Source organism: Nansenia antarctica (assembly GCF_963989245.1).
Source record: "Nansenia antarctica genome assembly, chromosome: 18".
Taxonomy (NCBI): Eukaryota; Metazoa; Chordata; class Actinopteri; order Argentiniformes; family Microstomatidae; genus Nansenia; species Nansenia antarctica.
The window spans coordinates 3,021,866-3,045,189 of record NC_137691.1 but is presented as its reverse complement, the minus strand read 5'-3'; the positions used below and the strand labels follow the sequence as shown (position 1 = coordinate 3,045,189).

Sequence of the window (23,324 nt, the reverse complement as noted above, 5' to 3'; positions counted from 1 at the left end):
ACCAGCACCTGCACTTTATCTTAGACACCACTTGAAGGGCCATGTGCAATATTCGAAAACACCACTTGAAGGGTTATGTGCAATATATATTTATACCAAATGATGCCATGTCCAGGTGGAAACTGCTGCCAATGTCACTCAATGTTTGTTGCTGTCCTGTTGTTTACTTTGTCTACTGTATGTTGTATGTATCGTCTCTGTTGCTCTTGAAGCATGAAAGTACCATGCCCAAGACAAATTTCCCCTCGGGGACAATAAAGTATAATCAATCAATCAATCAATTCTGGGAGGGCATGGGAGCACTACTGGAAAACACCTCACACACACACACACACACACACACACACACACACACACACACACACTCAGACACACACTCAGACAAAAAGACTAATTCTGGACTACAAGCAAATCACACTTTCTGCTAATCCAAATACTACCAAGTACAAGCCGGATGCATTAGCCTGTCCCTCACACACTCACAACCAGTTACTGTCCTGTACAGCCACAGCCCTGTCTAAAGCAGACAGCAGAGTCCACACACACAGACACACATACTAATGACAACATACATAACAATAACAACAACATGCATTATAATAACGTTGCCTACACACTCAGCCACCCCCACAGTTTAGTGGGGGTGGCTGAACGCCAACACAAAAGTGCAGAACTTGTTAAAATCCTCCACTGTCCGCCTCCTCCGATATGGCTGACTGAATCCCTGCCACACAGAAACCAACCGTCACTATGGAACAAAGAGACACATAAGGTAACATGACATGGTACACACTAAGATGACTTCATAACATGACATGGTACACACTAAGATGACTTCATAACATGACATGGTACACACTAAGATGACTTCATAACATGACATGGTACACACTAAGATGATTTCATAACATGACATGGTACACACTAAGATGATTTCATAACATGACATGGTACACACTAAGATGACTTCATAACATGACATGGTACACACTAAGACGATTTCATAACATTGATGATTCTATGTTAGAGGGATGTATATCTCAGGCAGAATGTAGGTTTTTAACCAAAAATAACCCTTCTGTCCCACTATTCTATTGTGTTCACAAGATTCACAAATCCTACAATTAGTCAAAAAACTCCCATGGACGCATACAGTACTCGAAGGGGGAAAGCTAGGAAAAGGACACATTATGGATACCGTGTTGATTCTCAATGGCATTGAAACAGGGAGGACGGCTCACATGCATGGAATGAAACTTCTAGAATTCGCCATCAGTGAGTAATCACTTTGAATGAATGAATGAATGATTGAATGAATGAATGAATGAATGGATGGATGGATGGATGGATGAATGAATGGATGGATGGATGGATGAATGAATGAATGAATGAATGAATGATTGAATGAATGAGCTGACTATTCAAAGTGATTATGCAATAATACGATCAAACATAACGGAAGTGATGATGATGGCCTACTAATACATGGAATGTTTGATGCGCTTTGCTTTTGAAACGGAAATCCTAAAACAGCGCATGTGAAAATAACAGCGGAGCTCTTGAGTTTACAAACAAATGATCGGAGATAAAAACCCGCGCATTTAAATGGAATAGATGAATGGAAATTAGTAACTGAATGAAGCGTTTAAATGAACTTCATAATTAAAAACGGGAATAATGGCCAAACTTCTCAAGCCACTGCCATGGCAGAGGCGGAATTGAATTCACTCAAATGTGAATATGAACCAAAGACGGACACTTTCAATGATTTGATGACTGGGAACATGGAAAATGACCCAGGGAGATCTCCAAACGCTCATTCAACCACAGGACAGTATTAGTGTAGGCTATATAAACAATCTAAAGGATCAAAATCATCCTTGATTTGATTTTTATTTCTCCCAAACTCAATAAACATATAAAAACATAATAAATACAAAATAAATAAATAAATAAAGGTTTATCCAATATCCATTATTATTATTATTATTATTATTATTATTACTCAAGGAAGTTGAGAGAGGGAGGGCACGATAGCGCTACTGGTAAACACCACACACACGCACGCGCACACGCACGCGCGCACACACACACACACACACACACACACACACACACACACACACACACACAGAGAGGGGGTCAACATCATGGTTAAGAGAGAGAAAGCTCATAACATGACATAGTACACACTAAGATGATTTCATAACATTGATGATCGTTAAAAGACCAAACAATCTAAACAAACAAGACCAAACAATCATCCAGGTGCCCTCTTATAAGTACTTAGGTATTCAATTAGATAACCATCTCTGCTGGAATACACACTTAGACAGCTTATGTAACAAACTACAGCAGAGGCGTTATCACCTGAGGCCACTCAGACTTTATGTCGTGAGAAAGCAGATCATGAGAATTTTCTATCAGTCCATTGTTGAAAGTGTCAGATATGGAATAATTGTGTGGTTTGGCAACTTAACTGTACAACAAAAAAACAGATTGATTGATTGAAATTGATTGAAAACTTTATTAGAAGATTTGCAGAAGTAGGTACATGAAAGTACATATTACATACAAGGTCAACTAACAGGATAAAAACCCAAGAAAGCCACTGGCTTATTTCAATTGGGGTCCTTGATACTCAATTAAGACTAGTCAGCATTCACAAAACAGCTATGCGAATTGTAGGTGAAAGAGACTATGTGATCCTAAATAAACTATATGAAAAAGCTGTCCTGGACAAGGCTAACAAGATAATAGAGAAAACCTCGAAACTCGGGGCACGCGACCGGACCCCTGTGACGCTTCACCGTGCCGATTTTTGGGTGACTGGGACTTTTTCTTCTTCTTCTTCTTCTTCTTCTTCTTCTTCTTCAAGTCCCAGGGCATAGAGAGAGTGAGCTGCACAAGCTCCGCCCACTTAGACACAAGCTCCAATTATGAGGTCTCCGAACTTCCGAAAGACGGGTACTAATGAGAAAAACACCCTCATCAATATGTCAACAACACAATAAGGTAGACAATGACACACAGAGGCAAAGGGCTATAATCATTATTTAATTGGATAAAACAAACAACATATTACATTTTGATATTCCAGACTGATACCCCTTCCTGATAGCACAGTTTCACCTGACTCTTCGTATGCTATACAGGTTTCAGGTGACCTGATAACGCTATGAAAAACAAACAAGCCATGACTATATAACCATGACACAGTCAAGTAGTTTGTCCAAATGTGAATTCCGAAAAACAATATTAACAACAGGATCGTTGACACATCATGCATTAATAATAATTTATTAGTGGAAAGAACCCCTTCTAAAAACGCTCAGTCATCCCCAACATCCGCTCTCCACAGAATACGAAGTTCTCCCCCTAGGTAGAAGGCTTCTCATGCCAAGATGTAATTACAAGCTCTTAAAACTATCATTTGTCCCATTCTCCATTAAAACTAATCAATTCGCTCAAGCAGAAACGATGATTAGGACATGATCACCAGCACCTGCACCTTATCTGACACCACTTGAAGGGCCATGTGCAATATTCGAAAACACCACCTGAAGGGTTATGTGCAATATATATTTATACCAAATGATGCCATGTCCAGGTGGAAACGGCTGCCAATGTCACTCAATGTTTGTTGCTGTCCTGTTGTTTACTTTGTCTACTGTATGTTGTATGTATCGTCTCTGTCAGACACACACTCAGACACACACTCAGACACACACTCAGACACACACTCAGACACACAAGCAGACAGCAGAGTCCACACACAAACACACATACTAATGACAACATACATAACAATAACAACAACATGCATTATAATAACGTTGCCGACACACTCAGCCACCCCCACAGTTTAATCTCCAGCACCGAGTCACCACAACAAAGAGACAAGACTCACTGGTAACAACTGTCTGACTGGTACCAGAGACGTGTCACGATGTTAAAAGAGGAAACACACACACACAAATAAGCTTCATGAACACCAGTCTTAACTCACCTCTTGGGGGTATGGGATGTAGCCTGCATACGCCAACACAGAAGTGCAGAACTTGTTAAAATCCTCCACTGTCCGCCTCCTCCGATATGGCTGACTGAATCCCTGCCACACAGAAACCAACCGTCACTATGGAACAAAGAGACACATAACGTAACATGACATGGTACACACTAAGATGACTTCATAACATGACATGGTACACACTAAGATGACTTCATAACATGACATGGTACACACTAAGATGACTTCATAACATGACATGGTACACACTAAGATGATTTCATAACATGACATGGTACACACTAAGATGACTTCATAACATGACATGGTACACACTAAGATGACTTCATAACATGACATGGTACACACTAAGATGACTTCATAACATGACATGGTACACACTAAGATGACTTCATAACATGACATGGTACACACTAAGATGACTTCATAACATGACATGGTACACACTAAGATGACTTCATAACATGACATGGTACACACTAAGATGATTTCATAACATTGATGATTCTATGTTAGAGGGATGTATATCTCAGGCAGAATGTAGGTTCCTAACCAAAAATAACCCTTCTGTCCCACTATTCTATTGTGTTCCCAAGATTCACAAATCTCTCTCTCTTCCTCCAGACAGACCCATAGTGGCCTCCAATGATGGCCTCACAGAGCCCCTCTCCCAGCTTGTTGATCGCTAAATTTCGTTGTTTGGTACCTGTACTGTAGCAATGACAATAAAGTCCATTCATTCATTCATTCATTCATTCATTCATTCACATGAGACCCATTGTCACCAAGGCAAGTTGCCCTCTTATTTGAGAGATACAGGGGATTTCATCCAACAACTCTCAGAGGTAAATATCCACAGACCACCACCGACATCTATTTGGTCACTCTTGATGTAGTCTCCCTTTATACCAACATCCCCCATGACTTTGGTACGGAATCCTTAAGATTCTATTTAGACTCAAGGGAAGAACTTATACCCCCCTACTAACTTCCTGGTTGAGATGACATCCATTACTTTACACAAAAACACAAAAATACACAAACATGTTCTGTTTGAAAACAATTATTATCTCCAACTCCAGGTAGCACCTATGGGCTCAGTTTTCAGCCCAGATTATGCAGGCATAATCTCAGTGTGGCACAACAACCCCAATAGTATAGTATAGTGGATAGTGTACATAGCCTTTATTTATGTAAACCAGCTCCTTTCCCTTCTTGTTTTTTAGTTTTTTTTTCCTAGCACCAGGGGAGCCCCCCCTCCCAAATTTCGTTGTTTGGTACCTGTACTATATCAATGACAATAAAGACCATTCATTCATTCATTCAACATGTTGTTATTTAAAAGATACATTGATGAAATTGTTCTCATCTGGCAGGGCACTGAAGAAGAGCTCCACAGATGTGTGTCCTACTTAAACAACCTGATCCCCTCCATCAAATTCAACAAGGAATCTGACCAAAGAGAGATCCCTTTTCTGGATACCCGGGTACGTTTACTTGAAGCAGGGTTCCCACGGGTCCTTGAAATCCTTGAAAGTTTGTGAATTTGAGAAAAATAAATCAAGGTCTTAAAAGTTTTTTGAAAATAGACATGGGGTCATTGAAAGTGCTTGAATTCCCCTCTCTCTCTTTTTAATTGTTGTCTGTGAGCGGAGAGTTCCTATTATATACATTCTCATCTAGATCTGGCTGAAACTATGCCGTGTTGGGTCCTCGAATTTGAGGGAACTGAGTCTTGAAAGTACTTGAAAGGTGCTTGAATTTGATGTTTCAGAAGGTGTGGGAACCCTGTTGAAGGTAAATTGTCCACCACCCTTTACACCAAACCCACAGACAAGAATAACTTGTTACATGCTACTAGTGCACACACGCCTCCCCTCAAGAAGGGCCTACCATATTCTCAATTTCTTAGACTAAAACGCATCTGTAGTAATCTATCAGATTTTGAGAAAGAGAGAGATGTTATGTATAGGAAGTGAACTTTGTCGATAGGGGTTATCCCAGAAAGTGGCTTGACTCTGCCCTAACCAAACTACACAACCAGAATCCCAACCCAGGTGCACAGACCACTAAGAAATATTCATGTACCTGTATCACCACTTATAACCCGAGCAATAATGTTCAAGATCATAGAGATATTGGCATGTTCTGTCAGCTGTGTGTGTGGGGGTGTGTGTGTGGGTGTGTACGTGTTTGTGGGTTTGTGGGTGTGCGCGTGTGTGTGCATGTTTGTGGGTTTGAGGGTGTGTGCGTGTGTGTGGGTGTGTGTGTGTGTCCTCTATATAACCAACACCGCCAACACACACACACACACACACACACACACACACACACACACAGCAGCAGCTGAACAGCGGGGCGAGACACACAGAGAGAGAGAGAGAGAGAGAGACTTGGAAGACTACACTACAGTTCCCTGCTTGTGAGTAAACCGTTTAACACTACAACAGCCGTGTCTATTTTACCTACTAGTAGAGCCTGCCTCCTACACAGAAAAACTGCAAAACAGCTTTATACTATCTTATCCTGAAGTGATTTTGAAAATGTAAGGATTTTGTTACTCACAGGGGTCACCCCACTCCTTTAATACACACCTACACCCCACTGCTTTAATACACACCTAAAGCAGTAGGGTGTATGTGTGTATTAAAGCAGTAGGGTGTAGATGTGTATTAAAGCAGTAGGGTGTAGGTGTGTATTAAAGCAGTAGGGTGTAGGTGTGTATTAAAGCAGTAGGGTGTAGGTGTGTATTAAAGCAGTAGGGTGTAGGTGTGTGTTAAAGCAGTAGGGTGTAGGTGTGTATTAAAGCAGTAGGGTGTAGATGTGTATTAAAGCAGTAGGGTGTAGGTGTGTATTAAAGCAGTAAGGTGTAGGTGTGTATTAAAGCAGTAGGGTGTAGGTGTGTGTTAAAGCAGTAAGGTGTAGGTGTGTGTTAAAGCAGTAAGGTGTAGGTGTGCATTAATTAATTTATTTATTTACCAGGGACAGTGCACATTTATCAACAAATCAGTTTCCACATCAATGTAAATGTGCCAGAGTTAGCTCATGAGCTAATTTCCATCTGTAGTCCCTGAGCAGGCTATTACACAATGAATGGTGTCGTGTCATTAAAAACATCAGCAAGCACAACAAAACGACACAACAGGCAATACACTACATGGCAATACAAGATAAGCAAGCACAGCAAAATGACGCAACGTTGCAACACAATACAAAACAAGACAATACACAGATACATAACAAAGTGACCAATATAATTAAAAACAGTGTTTACGAGCAACGCTTGAAATGAGTCATGATCACAAATTTGGTTTAGTTTAAGCCACCCCTTAAGTTTAAGTTTAAAAGTTAGAAAGTTATTGCACTCTGTTAGATCAATAGGAAGAGTATTCCAGTAATGGTTTGCCCAAACTTACTACGTCTAAATGGTACATCACAGTCTCCTCTAGTAGTTGCCCTTGTGGCCCTGCTGTTACTATCCTTCTGAGTTATAAGGTGATGGAGCATTCCAAACCGTGGCTCCCAGACTTTGGAATGCTCTTCCCTTGGATCTTAGATCAGCGGTCTCAGTCGAGGCTTTTAAAAAACAGCTTAAGACTGTCCTGTATAGACAGGCTTTTGGCTACCCACAAAGCCTGTCTTATTTGTGTTTTCTTGGTGTTAAGTTTGAGACAACAACAACAACAACAACAACAACAACAACATGTCTCTATACAAACCCAGTGTTGCACCTCACGGTCCGTTTTAGAAAGCGCTTTTGACGCTGTTGGTAAAGGATAAAGCATTTATGTCAAAGGGATCTCATTCGCAGATCGCTACCGATTAAACGTTGTTGTTGTTGTTGTGAAAAAGGTGGGAGGCCTAGTTGTGACCTCCCCTGTGTTTCCTCTGTGCAGGCATCGTCCTCCCCCAGCCCCGGCTGAAGCCATGGCCAAAAACCTGCTGAAGAACCCCCACGGGGACGGTAAGGAGCCATTTTGTCTGAAAGGCCATTTCCTGGGTTTCAGCGGCCAGCGTTATCTATCACAGTGACCTGCGCTAGAGGTCTGCACGGGCCTGAAATCGGCCCAAGCCCGTGGCCCGTGGCAATCGGCCCTAATCTGTTCATGGCATCAGGCTTGCAGACCTCTAACCTGCACACACTGTCACCCGCTAAACCGTAACAGCTGTGATGCTCGGATTTAGTGGTACTGAAGGTTACCACTGAGCGTAAAGTCCTGGGGCCTCATTTATAGAAAGTACTTTGGATCAAATTTGGTCTTACCCGTGTCGTACGTAGAAAACCACGTCAACGGAGTGATTTATACAATTTCAACGTGAGACGATCTGACCGTGGAAACGAACGTAGCTCTACGTCGGGTATTGACCTTGCGTACGCACATTACCTACTGGTTATGCGGAGGTATTACAGACATTGTGAGCCGCACTGCCTACTGTAATTCATGCGAAGTGAACGTGGCTCGTAATAAAATTAATGATGTTGTTATCAGCCGAGAAAATTTGTTTGATTACGATTTAAAGGGAACTGATGTTTATGATTGTATTTCAGTCTTCCTTTATATTCCTCCGGAGCTGTCTATCTCCCCTTCAACATGCCTAGTGCGTTCCACAACGGACCTTGCCCGGCCACGCGCTAAATTATACTGGATTATTCTTTTCACCTAATAAGAATAAGACCATTATATTATTACAGTATAAGCAGCACTCAAGTTGAGGGGGGATTAGGGGGGATGGCATCCCCCCCTGAAAAAAAAACTGCCATCCCCCCTTTCCATACCTTATGTAATTTTATCAATGAACGTGGTATTACTGCTATTTCAACATTTAGTTTTGCGCATATTGAGTAAAATACTGTGGGCGAGGGAGGGGGCACGCACACATTTTTACCAAGTTACGAAGTCACTGACGCTGTGGGGATGCTAAAATTGTCCTCATATGATAAAATCCACCACCTTGTGGCATTTGCCTGGTTAGTTGTCATGATCAAACGTTAAGTCACCCTTCTCTGCCCTCTCCCGCTTCCAGACGAACGCCTACCCTATATTATAGCACTTGGCTTAATTCAGTCGCTATAATTGAGCCGCTATTCACCTGCGTTCAATTTAAAGTATATTTGGTATTTATAGAAGGAAGCACGTACGCAATTTTAAACAAGCGCAGCTAGTTTTATAAATAATGCTTACGTCCGTTTAGAAAAATGTGCTTATGTGAAAGTCAAAGATGACGTTCAAGTACTTTTTTTTTTTTTTTTACAAATGAGACCCCTGGTGTGTGTGTGTGTGTGTGTGTGCCCAGATCTGTTCGGATCCTGGGACCTGCTGGAGAATGGTGGGGACGAATGGAAGGTGGAGAAGTTGGGGGTCGACGGTCCCAACGACATTCAATCAGGCTTTTGCACGTCATACGAGTGAGTTGGTGTGTTTGTGTGTGTGTGTGAGTTGGTGTGTGTGTGTGTGTGAGTTGGTGTGTGTGAGTTGGTGTGTGTGTGTGTGTGTGGGTTGGTGTGTTTGTGTGTGTGTGTGTGAGTTGGTGTGTGTGTGTGTGTGTGTGTGTGTGTGTGTGGGTTGGTGTGTTTGTGTGTGTGTGTGTGTGTGTGTGTGTGAGTTGGTGTGTGTGTGTGTGGGGGGGGGGGTTAGTGTGTTTGTGTGTGAGATGAGGTGAGTGTGTCTTTAGGGTCCGTCTGAGAACATGAGTTCAGCTACGTAGTTAGAGCCCTAGTGGATAGTCTACGTAGTTAGAGCCCTAGTGGATAGTCTGGAAAGCTCCCCTTGTCCTAGGCTGGGTGAGTGAACCTGTCTGTCTCTCTCTAGGCTGTCCTGTCTGTCTCTCTCTCTCTCTCTCTCTCTCTCTCTCTCTCTCTCTCTCTCTCTGTCCTATAGACTGTGTGAGTGAACCTGTCTCTCTCTCTCTGTCCTATAGGCTGTGTGAGTGAACTTTTCTGTCTCTCTCTAGGCTGACCTGTCTGTCTCTCTCTAGGCTGACCTGTCTGTCTCTCTCTAGGCTGACCTGTCTGTCTCTCTCTAGGCTGACCTGTCTGTCTCTCTCTAGGCTGACCTGTCTGTCTCTCTCTAGGCTGACCTGTCTGTCTCTCTCTAGGCTGACCTGTCTGTCTCTCTCTAGGCTGTGTCTGAAGAGACAGGTGATTAACCTGGAGGCGGAGGGCTTCACAGCTGACGACCTGGACGCCCGGCCTCCTATCACTGTGAGGGACTGGTGAGACACACACACACACACACACACACACACACACACACACACACACACACACACACACATACACACACACACACACACACACACACACACATACATACAGAGACACACAAAAACACAATGTACTGATAAAACAGCCTAATGGTCATGATAAAGTACATATCGCACAGTACACACTCAGAATCAGAATCAGAATAATTGTTATTACATCCCAAAGTACACCTAACCCTAACCCTAAGTACAAGAGTAGAATTTCTTGGGTTAGGGTCCTCAACATTGGCATTGCAGCATCAAGATACACAATAACATTGGTACCACAAGGCTTAAACATTTAAACAAACTACTTTTTTGCACTGTTGTGTCTAGAGACAGACGACAGTTAGGCTACAAATCCAGTTGGTTAAAATACTGTGATCTGACGCTACCGGATCGATGAGAAAGAGGTGATTGTACGTTGTCAGAAGGTTCGAGTATGTGCAAAAGAAAGAAACTGTAATGTTGATAGTGGATTTTTGGTGCAAGGTCTGTTCAGCCATGTTTGAACTTAAAAAAGCCAGTGAGAAGTACAGAAAGACTGTGTGAGGTAGGGAGATGAAATGGAGGGGGAAAGGTATTCTGCTGATGAGAAGATGGATAGGGGTTACTAAGCGGCAGAGGTTGTACATTGTTTCTTTTCATTGTATTTTATCTTTACCTTTTCTTTTTACTGTTTTCCCCTGTATTCATTCTATGCTTGTATATGTTTTATTATATTCACTTTATGTTCTTATTCCTGTTGTAAAGCGCTTTGAGCTGCATTTCTTGTATGAAAGGTGCTATATAAATAAAGCTTTACTTACTTACTTTACTTACAATCACAATAATAGAGCGACACTCCTATTGGTTGGTGTGTTGTTGATGCTGTTGTGTTGACCATCCAGGTACTCAGACAGGACAAACCTTGGCTCTACCTACCAGCTGACTGTGCGTCTGCAGGACCATAACCAGAAAGTCCTGAAGGAGTTCAAACACTCGGTGACCCTCAGTGGTGACAGCTCCTGGAGACAGGTAGACACACACACACACACACACACACACGCCACACCCGAGCGTGCATTTCAATTTCATTTCAAGCCCTTAAACTCGGGGACCACTGAGGTGGGGCTGAGTGTACAGGATATACACATACAAATAGATATGCAATGGTCCATACACACTGACGCACACACACACACACACACACACACACACACACACAAACACACACAACACCACACCACACACACACACAACACCACATCACACACACACACATCACACCACACCTACGCACACACACACTACACCCACGCATGCGCACACCTCACCACACACACACACACACACACACAAACCCATACCACACACACATCACACCACACCCACACACACACACACACACACACACACACAAACACACACTACACCACACCACACACACACAACGCCACATCACACCACACACACACACACACACATCACACCACACCTACGCACACACACATCACACCCACGCATGCGCACACCTCACCACACCTACGCACACACAACCCCATACCACACACACATCACACCACACCCACGCACGCGCACACCTCACCACACCTACGCACACACCGCAAACACACACACACACACACTAACAATATTATTATTATGGTTATTATTATGATTATGATTATGATTATGATTATTATCATCATCACAGTGCTGAACATGCTCTCTGGTCTCTTCTGCTCCCCTCAGGTGAACCACACGTTCTCTGACTACGGCGCCGGCGTGCGCTTCATCTCCTTCCAGCACGGAGGGAGGGACAACAAGAGCTGGGCCGGCTGGTACGGCGTCAGAGTCACGGGAAGCTCCGTCATTGTGGGCTAAGAGAGGGAAGGAGGAAGGGGGGAGGAGGGGGGTTCCATTTTTCCATTAAAAAAATAAAAAAAAGTAATCTTAAGCACACTTGCTTTTCACCTTTTTCGATCAAACTCTTTTTTTGGACTATCACATGCACATACACCTAAATAGACTTTGATTATTAAAAAAATAATAAATAATGTACTGGATAATGATATGATATGTTCTAATTGGGAATGATATGTACTGACAATAATGTCATGAACTAATTGATGATGATTTATGCAGTAATGATGTTTTTGGATGCTTTATGCTTATTTTGGGTTTAGGAATAGTAAATAATTACTATGTATTGATAACATAACAATGTATTATGCATTTGGTTGGTAGATGGCTATTAATGTAGGACTTAATCATTTTCTGTTATATAACAATTAGGGGCCGGATTGTTATGGCATTTTTACTTTGGGCTTTTATTTGTGGACTTCTTTTGGAATCCCCACTAACCAATCAGGGTTGTTCATCATGCGGTCACTCTTTGACTGGCAGGCGCGTCTCTTCGTCATGTAAATGAGAATAATAAAACACTTCCTCAACCAATCAGGGCTTCGCTTCTTTTGTTGTGTTACGTTTTAAATGGGTAATGAAGAAGATAAAGATAAACAAGAGAAGAAGATGAAGGCATCATTGCATTGGCAGTTTATTTATTTTTATTTTGTTATTATTGTTGAAGCTCGTCCCTTGTGCAAAGCAACAAGGGACAATAAGGGTTTATTAATTAAAAGGTTAATTATAAAAGGGATATTATGTGTTCTAAATATTCTGTTCATGTGGCATCCTAGTCTAGTCCATCCTAGTCTAGTCCATCCTAGTCTAGGTCCATCCTAGTCTAGTCCATCCTAGTCTAGTCCATCCTAGTCTAGGTCCATCCTAGTCTAGTCCATCCTAGTCTAGGTCCATCCTAGTCTAGGTCCATCCTAGTCTAGTCCATCCTAGTCTAGGTCCATCCTAGTCTAGTCCATCCTAGTCTAGGTCCATCCTAGTCTAGTCCATCCTAGTCTAGGTCCATCCTAGTCTAGTCTATCCTAGTCTAGTCCATCCTAGTCTAGTCCATCCTAGTCTAGTCCATCCTAGTCTAGTCCATCCTAGTCTAGGTCCATCCTAGTAGTTACCTTCCAGCATGGCTGTCTAGTGACTAGGTTACCTTCCAGCATGAATGTCTAGTGACTAGGTTACCTTCCAGCATGGCTGTCTAGTGACTAGGTTAGAAGCACACCTGTCTCTGGCTCCTAGGGTCAGAGGTCAGAGTGACGAGGGAAGCTTCCTGTTCTGGTGTCTCTGCTGCCATACAGGAACTGAGATCTGGAGAAACTTCTAGAATTATGGATCAAGAGACTCCAATAAGTTGTAATGAAACAACCATTCCACCGTTACAAAGCACCACAATGTTTATTAAAAGAACACTTTGAAATACAATTCAGAACAAAATGGAATGACGGTGTATCAGACCAACTAAACTAAAAACACATTAGACAGATGTCTAACTGTAACACTCAAGTGACGTTTCAACATGTGTTTTTTCCTTTTAAGTCAGAGTGCATTATAGTGCCACTCTGCATGATATAGAAACCATGTGACTCTAGGAGGTGTTTTTAAAAACAAACTCCAAACATAAGCAGCATAAATGAATGAATGAATGAATGAATGAATGGATGAATGGATGAGTAATGACTTTGACTTTGACTTTGACCTTACCTTACCACCCTAATCAACTCCTCCCTATCCACTGGATCTGTCCCAGCGGCCTTCAAAATAGCCAGAGTCAAGCCTCTCCTCAAGAAACCTACCCTTGACCCATCATCTGTCCACAATTACAGACCGGTATCCCTTCTCTCCTTCCCTTCCAAAACCCTTGAACGCGTGGCATCTAAACAACTGACTGACTATCTCCGGAAGATGGATCACTTAGACCCCCACCAATCCGGCTTCAAGGCTGGGCATTCCACTGAGACTGCGCTCCTTGCTGTCACGGAAGCCCTCCACTCTGCCCAAGCTTCCTCCCTCTCCTCTGTTCTCATTCTCCTTGACCTGTCTGCTGCCTTCGACACAGTCAATCACCAGATCCTTCTCTCCATCCTCTCAGACCTGGGCATCTCTGGCACCGCACACTCCTGGTTTTCTTCCTACCTGGCGGGCCGCTCCTACCAGGTGACCTGGAGAGAATCGCTATCTTCTCCACGAACCCTCTCCACTGGAGTTCCCCAGGGTTCCGTCCTAGGGCCCCTACTCTTCTCCCTCTACACCAAGTCTCTTGGCTCGGTAATCTCTTCACATGGGCTCTCCTACCACAGCTACGCAGACGACACTCAACTCTTCCTGTCCTTCCCCCCGTCTGATGTACACGTGGCAACCCGTATCTCAGCATGTCTCGCTGACATTTCAACTTGGATGGCTGACCACCATCTCAAGCTCAATCTTAACAAGACCGAGCTCCTCTTCATCCCCGGGAAAGCCTGCCCTCTCCAAGACTTCTCCATCACAGTGGAGAACTCTACTGTAACCCCCTCCCTGACAGCCAAGAACCTTGGAGTGATCCTGGATAACCGACTATCCTGTGCGGAGAACATTGCAGCAACGGCTCGCTCCTGCAGATTCCTCCTCTACAACATCAGAAGGATACGACCATTCCTTACCAGAGAGGCAGCGCAACTCTTGACCCAGGCACTGGTCATCTCCCGCCTGGATTACTGCAATGTACTCCTGGCTGGGCTCCCCGCTTCAGCCATTAGACCTCTGCAGCTCATCCAGAATGCTGCTGCCCGGCTGGTATTCAACCTCCCCAAATACTCGCATGTCACCCCTCTCCTTCGCACCCTGCACTGGCTCCCGATAGCAGCTCGCATCAGATTCAAGACCCTGGTGCTTGCATACCAGGCAGCTAAAGGGACAGCCCCTGCCTACCTGAAGGAAATGGTAACCCCCCAAACCCCTGCCCGCTCACTCCGTTCCTCCACCTCGGCTGGCCGACTGGCCCCACCTCCTCTACACAGCAGTCGGGCTGCCCGATCACGTATCTTCACAACACTGGCTCCCCGCTGGTGGAATGAGCTCCCCACGGCTGTCAGAACGGCAGAGTCACTACCCATCTTCCGTCGTAGACTGAAGACCCATCTCTTCAGGTTACATCTTAATTGCTCCTCCTGAGACATCTTCTGACCCTCACCACTAGGTCTCCTAAAGACACCCGCTTTCCCCTCTACTGTGTCCCTAAGAACTTCTACTGCCCCCCTTGTACTGTTTCTCAGTTTCTCCAGTAATATTTAAAAAAAAAAAAAAAAAAAAAAAAGTTCTAGTAGAAGGCGATAATAGGGAGAAGGTTTTTCCTTCTATCAGTGGCCCCGGGCCCGAGCTAGAGTACTCTTCCTGCAACGAATAGTGGACTGCTGATTCACATGCTTAGTATTCAATGTATTGATTGTAAGTCGCTTTGGAATAAGGCGTCTGCTAAATGCCAAAAATGTAAATGTAAATGTAAATGAATGAATGAATGAATGAATGAATGAATGAATGAATGAGCTGACTATTCAAAGTGATTATGCAATAATACGATCAAACATAACGGAAGTGATGATGATGGCCTACTAATACATGGAATGTTTGATGCGCTTTGCTTTTGAAACGGAAATCCTAAAACAGCGCATGTGAAAATAACAGCGGAGCTCTTGAGTTTACAAACAAAATGATCGGAGATAAAACCCGCGCATTTAAATGGAATAGATGAATGGAAATTAGTAACTGAATGAAGCGTTTAAATGAACTTCATAATTAAAAACGGGAATAATGGCCAAACTTCTCAAGCCACCACTGCCATGGCAGAGGCGGAATTGAATTCACTCAAATGTGAATATGAACCAAAGACGGACACTTTCAATGATTTGATGACTGATGTGGGAACATGGAAAATGACCCAGGGAGATCTCCAAACGCTCATTCAACCACAGGACAGTATTAGTGTAGGCCAGGGGTATTCAATTACAAATTCGGTTGGGCCAGATTTGAAAACCAAGAAATTTTGCTGGGCCAGACATTTTCAGCGACCAGTAGCCTAGGCACCAGGTAATGACACATTTCAAACCAACACAAATGAATGTAGGCCTAATGACATACAAGCAGTTTATTTATAGTTTTCCTTTTAAATTAGGTAACATCTGACACAGGCACGTCAAAAAGACTTGACTGAACACAATAAAAGAGCTGTAATTGAACAGAACCTAATAGCAATACTTTTTTCACTTTTTAGGTAAAACAACAACATTTTGGTCTCAACTGACCCGTGCACATCTCAAAGTGCATAAAAAAGTGTACAGTAGTATACCAATTTAAAAAAGTCCTTTTGTAAAATAAACATTTTGGTCATAGCTGACACATCACAAAGTGCTTTTAACTGAATGAAAATAACCATCAATGCCTTGAGTGCACAATTAAACAAGTTACAGTTACAGTTAAACAATAACATTGAATCTAATCTAATCTAATCTTACCCCGCTGACTTTCTTAGTGTGAGAAGTGACATTTTTTATTCTGAACAAGAGCAGTGACATTTGGCTCATAAGATGTCAATGCAATCCGAAGGCATTGGTGAAGAGTACTGTTAGTCAGGGAACAACGAGAGCTGCTTTTTATTGTGTTCATGTGTGAAAAGCTTGCTTCACAGGTGTATGTTGATCCAAACATACTGAGCACATGGATTGCTACTTTCTTAATGTTAGTGGAGCGAATACAATTTATTGTAGCCATCACGTTGTCCATTGTTGTTTTAAGCTCCCCGCTGAGTTTTGCGCACAACACCGTCTGATGCACAATGCAGTGTAAGGATGTTATCTGAGGTGCAACAGCGGACCAGCGTGCTGTCAAACCATTTACTCTCCCTGTCATGGATGGAGCCCCATCCGTCACAAGCATTCCCACACGCTTCATATCTAGACCATTGTCTTTGAAAAATTCTGAAATGTTCTTAAAGACTATCTCGCCAGTTGTGTGTCCTTCTAACGGCAGTAAACCGAGCAATTCCTCTCGGAAGCATTTGCCGTCAAAAAAACGGACATATATGCACAATTGTGCGATATCGGTTCTGTCTGTGGACTCGTCTACTGCTATAGACATAACATCAGCTTTCTTCAGTTCTTTTAACAGCGTTTCAAACACATCTGTAGCAAGAATTTGAACCCTGTGAATGTTTGAAGTGTCTGACAGGGGAACGTTTTTAATAGCAGATGCCACACTCGTTTTAATTTAGCTGTCAATTATCACTTCATCTATGACGGCCAGCATACAGTCTTTCATGGTTTCAGAATCAGTGAATGGCCTTTTCTTCTTTGCTAAGATCCAGGAAACACGAAGGGATGCTGCTGTACCTCTCTCTTGGGCTGTGCATGTCCGTACCATCGTTGTACAGCTCCGATTGTAGGATGCAATCAAACTCTGCACTTTTGCAAAAGTCTGAAACCATGAAAGACTGTATGCTGGCCGTCATAGATGAAGTGATAATTGACAGCAAAATTAAAATACGTTTTTCTCTACTTTTATGGCTGGGCCAATCGGGGGTCGCGTCTGGGCCGCTAATTGAATAGGCCTGGCCTAGTGGTATCGACCGCTGCCATAGGATTTATTCGTCATTTTATATCGGTGGTTCAAATCCCTCTTCAGGCGCACTTTTTACTGCATTTCGTTGTCTGAATCTAATCTAAAATCTCATCTAAAAAAGTATGTAGGCTATAAAATTATGGTGCAGGCTAATTTACAAGAACTGACACGATTACAATGGTGTTTGAAACCTTTGCATGAAATCTTCGGTTAAATGTAAAAAAAAAAAAAAATGAACGACTTAGTCAAGTCTCGAACTCGCAACCTTTGGAACTCGAGTCCGCAGCCTTAACCATTACGCCAGCCAGACCGCTGTGATAACGGTGATGCAAGTTGAGACAATTACTTCTTTTTTTTTTTTTTACACTCTTTTCTTTATCGATCTATCTATCACACTTTCAAAATATCAAGTTATCTATCACACAATCAAACTATCTATCGATCGATCACACTTTCAAAATATCAAATTATCTATCTATCACACAGTCAAACTATCTAATCAAACTATCTAATCTATCTATCTCATGTGAAGTGGGAACTAATATTTCCTAAAAGACACATGAGGAACTTTCGTTCAGGGTTTAGTTTCCGCCTGTGACCCTTTTTTGACGCACGGATGACTATAGCCTGTGTTTTAGCCTGGTCGGGACCAGGCTAATTATATCTGACTCAGAAGGAGCTCAACCAAGCAGCGAATTATTTGAGCCACATTGATGGCACCGAACGCAAGCTAACATTTTCGAGGCTTAGAACTTTATCGAGGCTTAGAACTTTATCGAGCTTTGTGGAATAGGGCCCAGCAGTATGTTTGAAATGTCATGCTCAACTCATCTCAACGTTTTTTAAAGCAAGCAATTAAAGAGTATTTTCAGAAAAGATTGAGGACACCCTTTTCTCTACATACTCATATTCTCACAACAGTGAGGTAGTTACTGCACCCCCTCGACCAACGGCGACAGTACCAGTCAGTATATGTATGATATAACAGTATCATGTCTAGGTGAGGGGGTAGTGGTGGTCGAGTGGATAGTGAGTTGGACTTGGGATCGGAAGGTTGTGAGTTCAAATCCCGCCTGAAGCCACACCACTACTAGTGTGCCCTTGGGTAAGGCACTTAGCCCTCAGTTACTCCAGGGGGAATGTCCCTGTAATTCGTAATTGTAAGTCGCTTTGGATAAAGGCGTCTGCTAAATGGCAATTAAAATTAAAATTAATTAATAAAAAATTCATTTAAAAATTATTATTATTTTAAAATTAAAATTTAATTAAGTAATTAATGTCTACAGTTATATTTCGTAAGGGAGTGAAATTCAGAGAGATAGATTAACAGATAATCAGCTTGCATGAGAATATTATAGTGAATATGGTGCAGCTAGAATATGACAGTCTGCCTCAACTGTATACATTACAACCCCCTGACAGAAAACAATGACACACAGACCAATATCTCATAAACACAACTTGTTTTTTTATTATTTACATCGTTCAGTCTCTCATACAACCCACACTGAGGTAAACAGAAAAGAAGAACAGGCATCCCATCGATAACTATACACAGTTACTATACACAGTTAAGTACTGTTGTGAGAATATGAGTATGTAGAGAAAAGGTGATTTGGGTCTCATCTCTATGGCGTTCTCTGTTTGATGTGAAACCCCTGATAACCCACGGGGCGGCGCTATGACCCTCGTTGGTGGACGGGGGGGGGGGGGGGTGCAGTAACTACCTCACACCCATGGGCGGCGCTATGACACCTCGTTGGTGGACGGGGGGGGGGGGTGCAGTAACTACATCACACCCATGGGCGGCGCTATGACCCTCGTTGGTGGACGGGGGGTGCAGTAACTACCTCCCACCCCATCGGTGGCGCTGTGACCCTCGTAGCACATTACGCTTTGCGCATGCGCAAACCCGGTGCCCGCCATTGACGCCATTGAGAAACACCAACGTGAGGATCTCGTTTATCTGTCGCTCTGTGGTGAGAAAGTTGTGTTATAAACCTGTTATACATACATATACCTGTGGACCAGCGGTGTGATGGCGTACAGAGGCCAGGGCCAGAAGGTGCAGAAGGTGATGGTGCAGCCCATCGTATCCTTTAACCACGGTGATGCTTTATACGAGCGGTTCAGTCTGTGTTGATGATGCTAAGCTAACGTTAGCCTATTCTAGCTGTGTTGATGATGCTACGCTAACGTTAGCCTATTCTAACTGTGATGATGCTATGCTAACGTTAGCCTATTCTAGCTGCTTATCTGTCCATGAAGGCAGCAAGGCGCGTTTACTGGTAATGATAATAATAATAATAATAATAATAATAACCCTTATTTGTAGAGCAGCACATGTAAACAATACAGGAAAAGGATAGTAAGGGGAAAGGGGGGGAAATGGCATATATACATATGTAGAAAATAAATAGATAAACATTTAACAACATAATAAGACAATGAATAAAGAAAGATATATCAGCTGTTTGTTTTAGCAAACATATTATTCAGAGATGTGTGTATTGTATAGAGACATGGTTGGCTTAGCCATGCAGCCATTTTTCTGTATGCAGTTATGGCAAGGTGCTTTACATAGGCCTATAGCATTAAAAAAATACAGTAAGAGGAGCATAGTGAGAAAATAAAAATGTCAAGCTTAGATTTATTTTTTAGTGTTTTGTGAATTTGCTTGAGTTTCCTTAACCCTCTGTCTACCAGAATCTCATTTTCAGGTATCTACAAAACGTAAGTATTTAATTTTCCCAGCAATTTCTCTCCAGCGTGTTGTTAATTACCCAACCATCAGTCAAGTTCAAAGTTCTGCGTTGTACTCTTTTTTTATTATTATGTACGTAAGTTATGAGAGAACAGATTTTAAAACGTTCAGACGTTTCAACCCCATCCTGCCCCCCCTTCTTCTCTCAGCGCTCCAGGATCCAGGTGTGGCTGTATGAGCAGGTGAACATGAGGATAGAGGGCTGCATCATCGTAAGTCTTCCTCCTCCAAGTTCTCCTCCTGTTCCTGAGCTCAGAAGGATACGGTTCTATCTCCGTTTAGAATGATAAGGTTCTATCTCCGTTTAGAATGAGAAGGTTCTATCTCCGTTTAGAATGAGAAGGTTCTATCTCCGTTTAGAATGAGAAGGTTCTATCTCCGTTTAGAATGAGAAGGTTCTATCTCCGTTTAGAATGAGAAGGTTCTATCTCCGTTTAGAATGAGAAGGTTCTATCTCCGTTTAGAATGAGAAGGTTCTATCTCCGTTTAGGGCAGTTCAGAGATATTGAGCGTAAAAGTTTTTTACATTCCATTATGTTCTGTGAGATGGAACCGTTGTATTTTATTAATCACTAACTCAAAAATGTCAACATTTTAAAAATAACACCACACAGGCATTAATAAACACCTAATGGATCAGATTATGTAAAAAAAAAAAAAACTCAATTTTGACAAAAATGGAGATAGAACCTTATAATTCTAACGTCACATGTTGTTCTGGTATCCAGACACCGTAGCATAATATATTAATTATTCTAATTAGTCTCATGTTATTAGAGAGACTCCTCTCACTTGGTGACCCCAATCTCTAGGTTTCCAGCATGTCTGGGGCTCACAAGCCACTGAAATAACACCACTTTCCTCTAAGAAAGGTGCTAAATATAGCACATTATTTATATAAATAAAGCTTTACTTACTTACCACTGGCTGCAAACACAGTCATCTTTAGTCGAAATCAGCTGAGCAATGATCTCCTTCAGGCAAGGCTGCATGGGTGCGCACAGACGTTGACTGTGCATGGCCAAAGTAGGGTGGATGTTTCGATCTGCAAATGATGTGATGTTGTGGTAAGACAAGGGGGCCAGTGGATTCACCAGGCTGTTTGTGCCCCCTCCCTACCTGTCTCCCTCCCTCTCTCTACCTGTCTCTCTCTCTCTCTACCTGTCTCCTTCCCTCTCTCTCCCTGTCTCCCTCTCTCTGTCTACCTGTCTCCTTCCCTCTCTCTCCCTGTCTCCCTCTCTCTGTCTACCTGTCTCCCTCCCTCTCTCTACCTGTCTCCCCCCCTCTCTGTCTCCCTCAGGGTTTTGATGAGTACATGAACCTGGTCCTAGATGATGCTGAGGAAGTCCACATGAAGACCAAGAACAGGAAGCCCCTGGGTAAGACTTCCTGTCTGTCACTGTCTGCACCTCTGGTTGTATGATTTGCATGTTGGTGTAAACACACCTTCGGGGGGGTATTCCATTAATGTCACTAAAAGAAAATCCAGGTTTATTTTGATAAGTTTCGTGAGATCTATCAAAAATAAGCCTGGATTTTCCTTTAGTGACATTAATGGAATACCCCCCTGGGTTCTCCCCAAAGAACGGAAGAGCAGCCCACTGTGAACTTGGCAGAACTATTATGTCAACATTTCAGGGCAAATTAAACAATATATTTAGTAATGATAGAGGAACTACTATTATGGATCGGCGATGACGTTGTTGTTAAACATTTAGGTGTAATGATGTTCCTTGTTTTAGCTTGGAGGGGGGGGGGTGCATTTTGATGTGAGTTGGTTGGTTTTTGATAATACAGTCTAGCGCCAAGCTGTTCAAAAATCCAGGGGGGAACCCTGAACCCTGAACCTCGTAGCGTGTCGTGCACGTTCCACAGCTGGGTCATGTTCATCAGTAACATTTAAATACTGAAGAGTGAAACAGGAAGTGACAGAATTTATCCCAACAACTCCAGACTTCAACTGCTTTCTGTTACAAAAACATAATGCTATGGTGTTCTCTCTCTCTCTGCATCTCTCTCTCCCTCTCTCTCTCTCTCTCTCTCTCTCTCTCTCTCTCTCTGCATCTCTCCCTCCTTCCCTCTCTCTCTCTCTGCATCTCTCCCTCCTTCCCTCTCTCTCTCTGCATCTCTCCCTCCTTCCATCTCTCTCTCTCACTCTCTCTCTCTGCATCTCTCCCTCCTTCCCTCTCTCTCACTCTCTCTCTCTGCATCTCTCCCTCCTTCCCTCTCTCTCTCTCACTCTCTCTCTCTGCATCTCTCCCTCCTTCCCTCTCTCTCTCAGGGAGGATCATGCTGAAAGGAGACAACATTACACTGCTACAGAGTGTGTCCACCCCCTGATTTTCTACGCCAAAGGTCCACCAGAAGCCTGTCTGTCTTCTAGATGTTTCTACCAGTTGTTGGACCACAGCGTTTGGTCGTCTTGGGGTTTTTTTTTTTTTCTGAGGAATTTTTTTTCTGTAGTTTTTGTTTTTCAAATTGTATGAAAGCGTAACGGTGTTCCTACACGTACACAGTAACATTTGTAATGTTGTGATTGTTTCTTTTTACCAACCTGTCCCGCTGAAATAAAAGCATTTTTGTTTCGTACAACTTGTCCCCGTCAACATTCTTTAATAATTGAAGAATCAGTCAGCATTAACAGGGTATCCGCGGTGTCTTGAAAAGTATTAAAAGTTGATAAATACATTTTGGGAAAATCAAGACCCTTAAAAAAAGTCTTAGCACGATTTTATTTTGTAGGTATTTTTCTGAATTAGACTCTGTCCAAAGAGTTTGAGTCCTAAAAACCTTTAGTAAAAGTTC

The 23,324-nt window shown here is 42.7% G+C and overlaps 2 protein-coding genes across 2 annotated transcripts; both read left to right on the top strand.

The window, feature by feature from the left end:
• Positions 1-6,336: 6,336 nt before the first annotated feature.
• LOC308173463 (F-box only protein 2-like) lies at positions 6,337-12,139 on the top strand (the record flags this gene model as incomplete). The annotated part of the gene is made up of 6 exons (XM_080548495.1): positions 6,337-6,452; positions 7,927-7,994; positions 9,326-9,437; positions 10,151-10,243; positions 11,164-11,290; positions 12,008-12,139. Exons 2-6 carry the CDS (start codon positions 7,958-7,960, stop codon positions 12,137-12,139), a joined length of 501 nt encoding a protein of 166 aa, XP_080404621.1. The 5' UTR covers positions 6,337-6,452; positions 7,927-7,957.
• Positions 12,140-19,695: 7,556 nt separating this feature from the next.
• snrpe (small nuclear ribonucleoprotein polypeptide E) lies at positions 19,696-23,102 on the top strand. The gene is made up of 5 exons (XM_080548665.1): positions 19,696-19,847; positions 20,462-20,488; positions 20,669-20,731; positions 21,820-21,898; positions 22,801-23,102. The coding sequence occupies exons 1-5, from the start codon at positions 19,794-19,796 to the stop codon at positions 22,857-22,859; spliced, it is 282 nt and encodes a 93-aa protein (XP_080404791.1). The 5' UTR covers positions 19,696-19,793; the 3' UTR covers positions 22,860-23,102.
• Positions 23,103-23,324: the final 222 nt, after the last annotated feature.

Bases quoted from the DNA above. Each gene is read 5' to 3' on its own strand.
- snrpe (XM_080548665.1), top strand. From the start codon at position 19,794: ATGGCGTACAGAGGCCAGGGCCAGAAGGTGCAGAAGGTGATGGTGCAG. The intron at 19,848-20,461 runs GTATCCTTTAAC...TCTGTCTACCAG, and splicing joins AGGTGATGGTGCAGCCCATC to AATCTCATTTTCAGGTATCT. The intron at 20,732-21,819 runs GTAAGTCTTCCT...TGTCTCCCTCAG, and splicing joins GGATAGAGGGCTGCATCATC to GGTTTTGATGAGTACATGAA.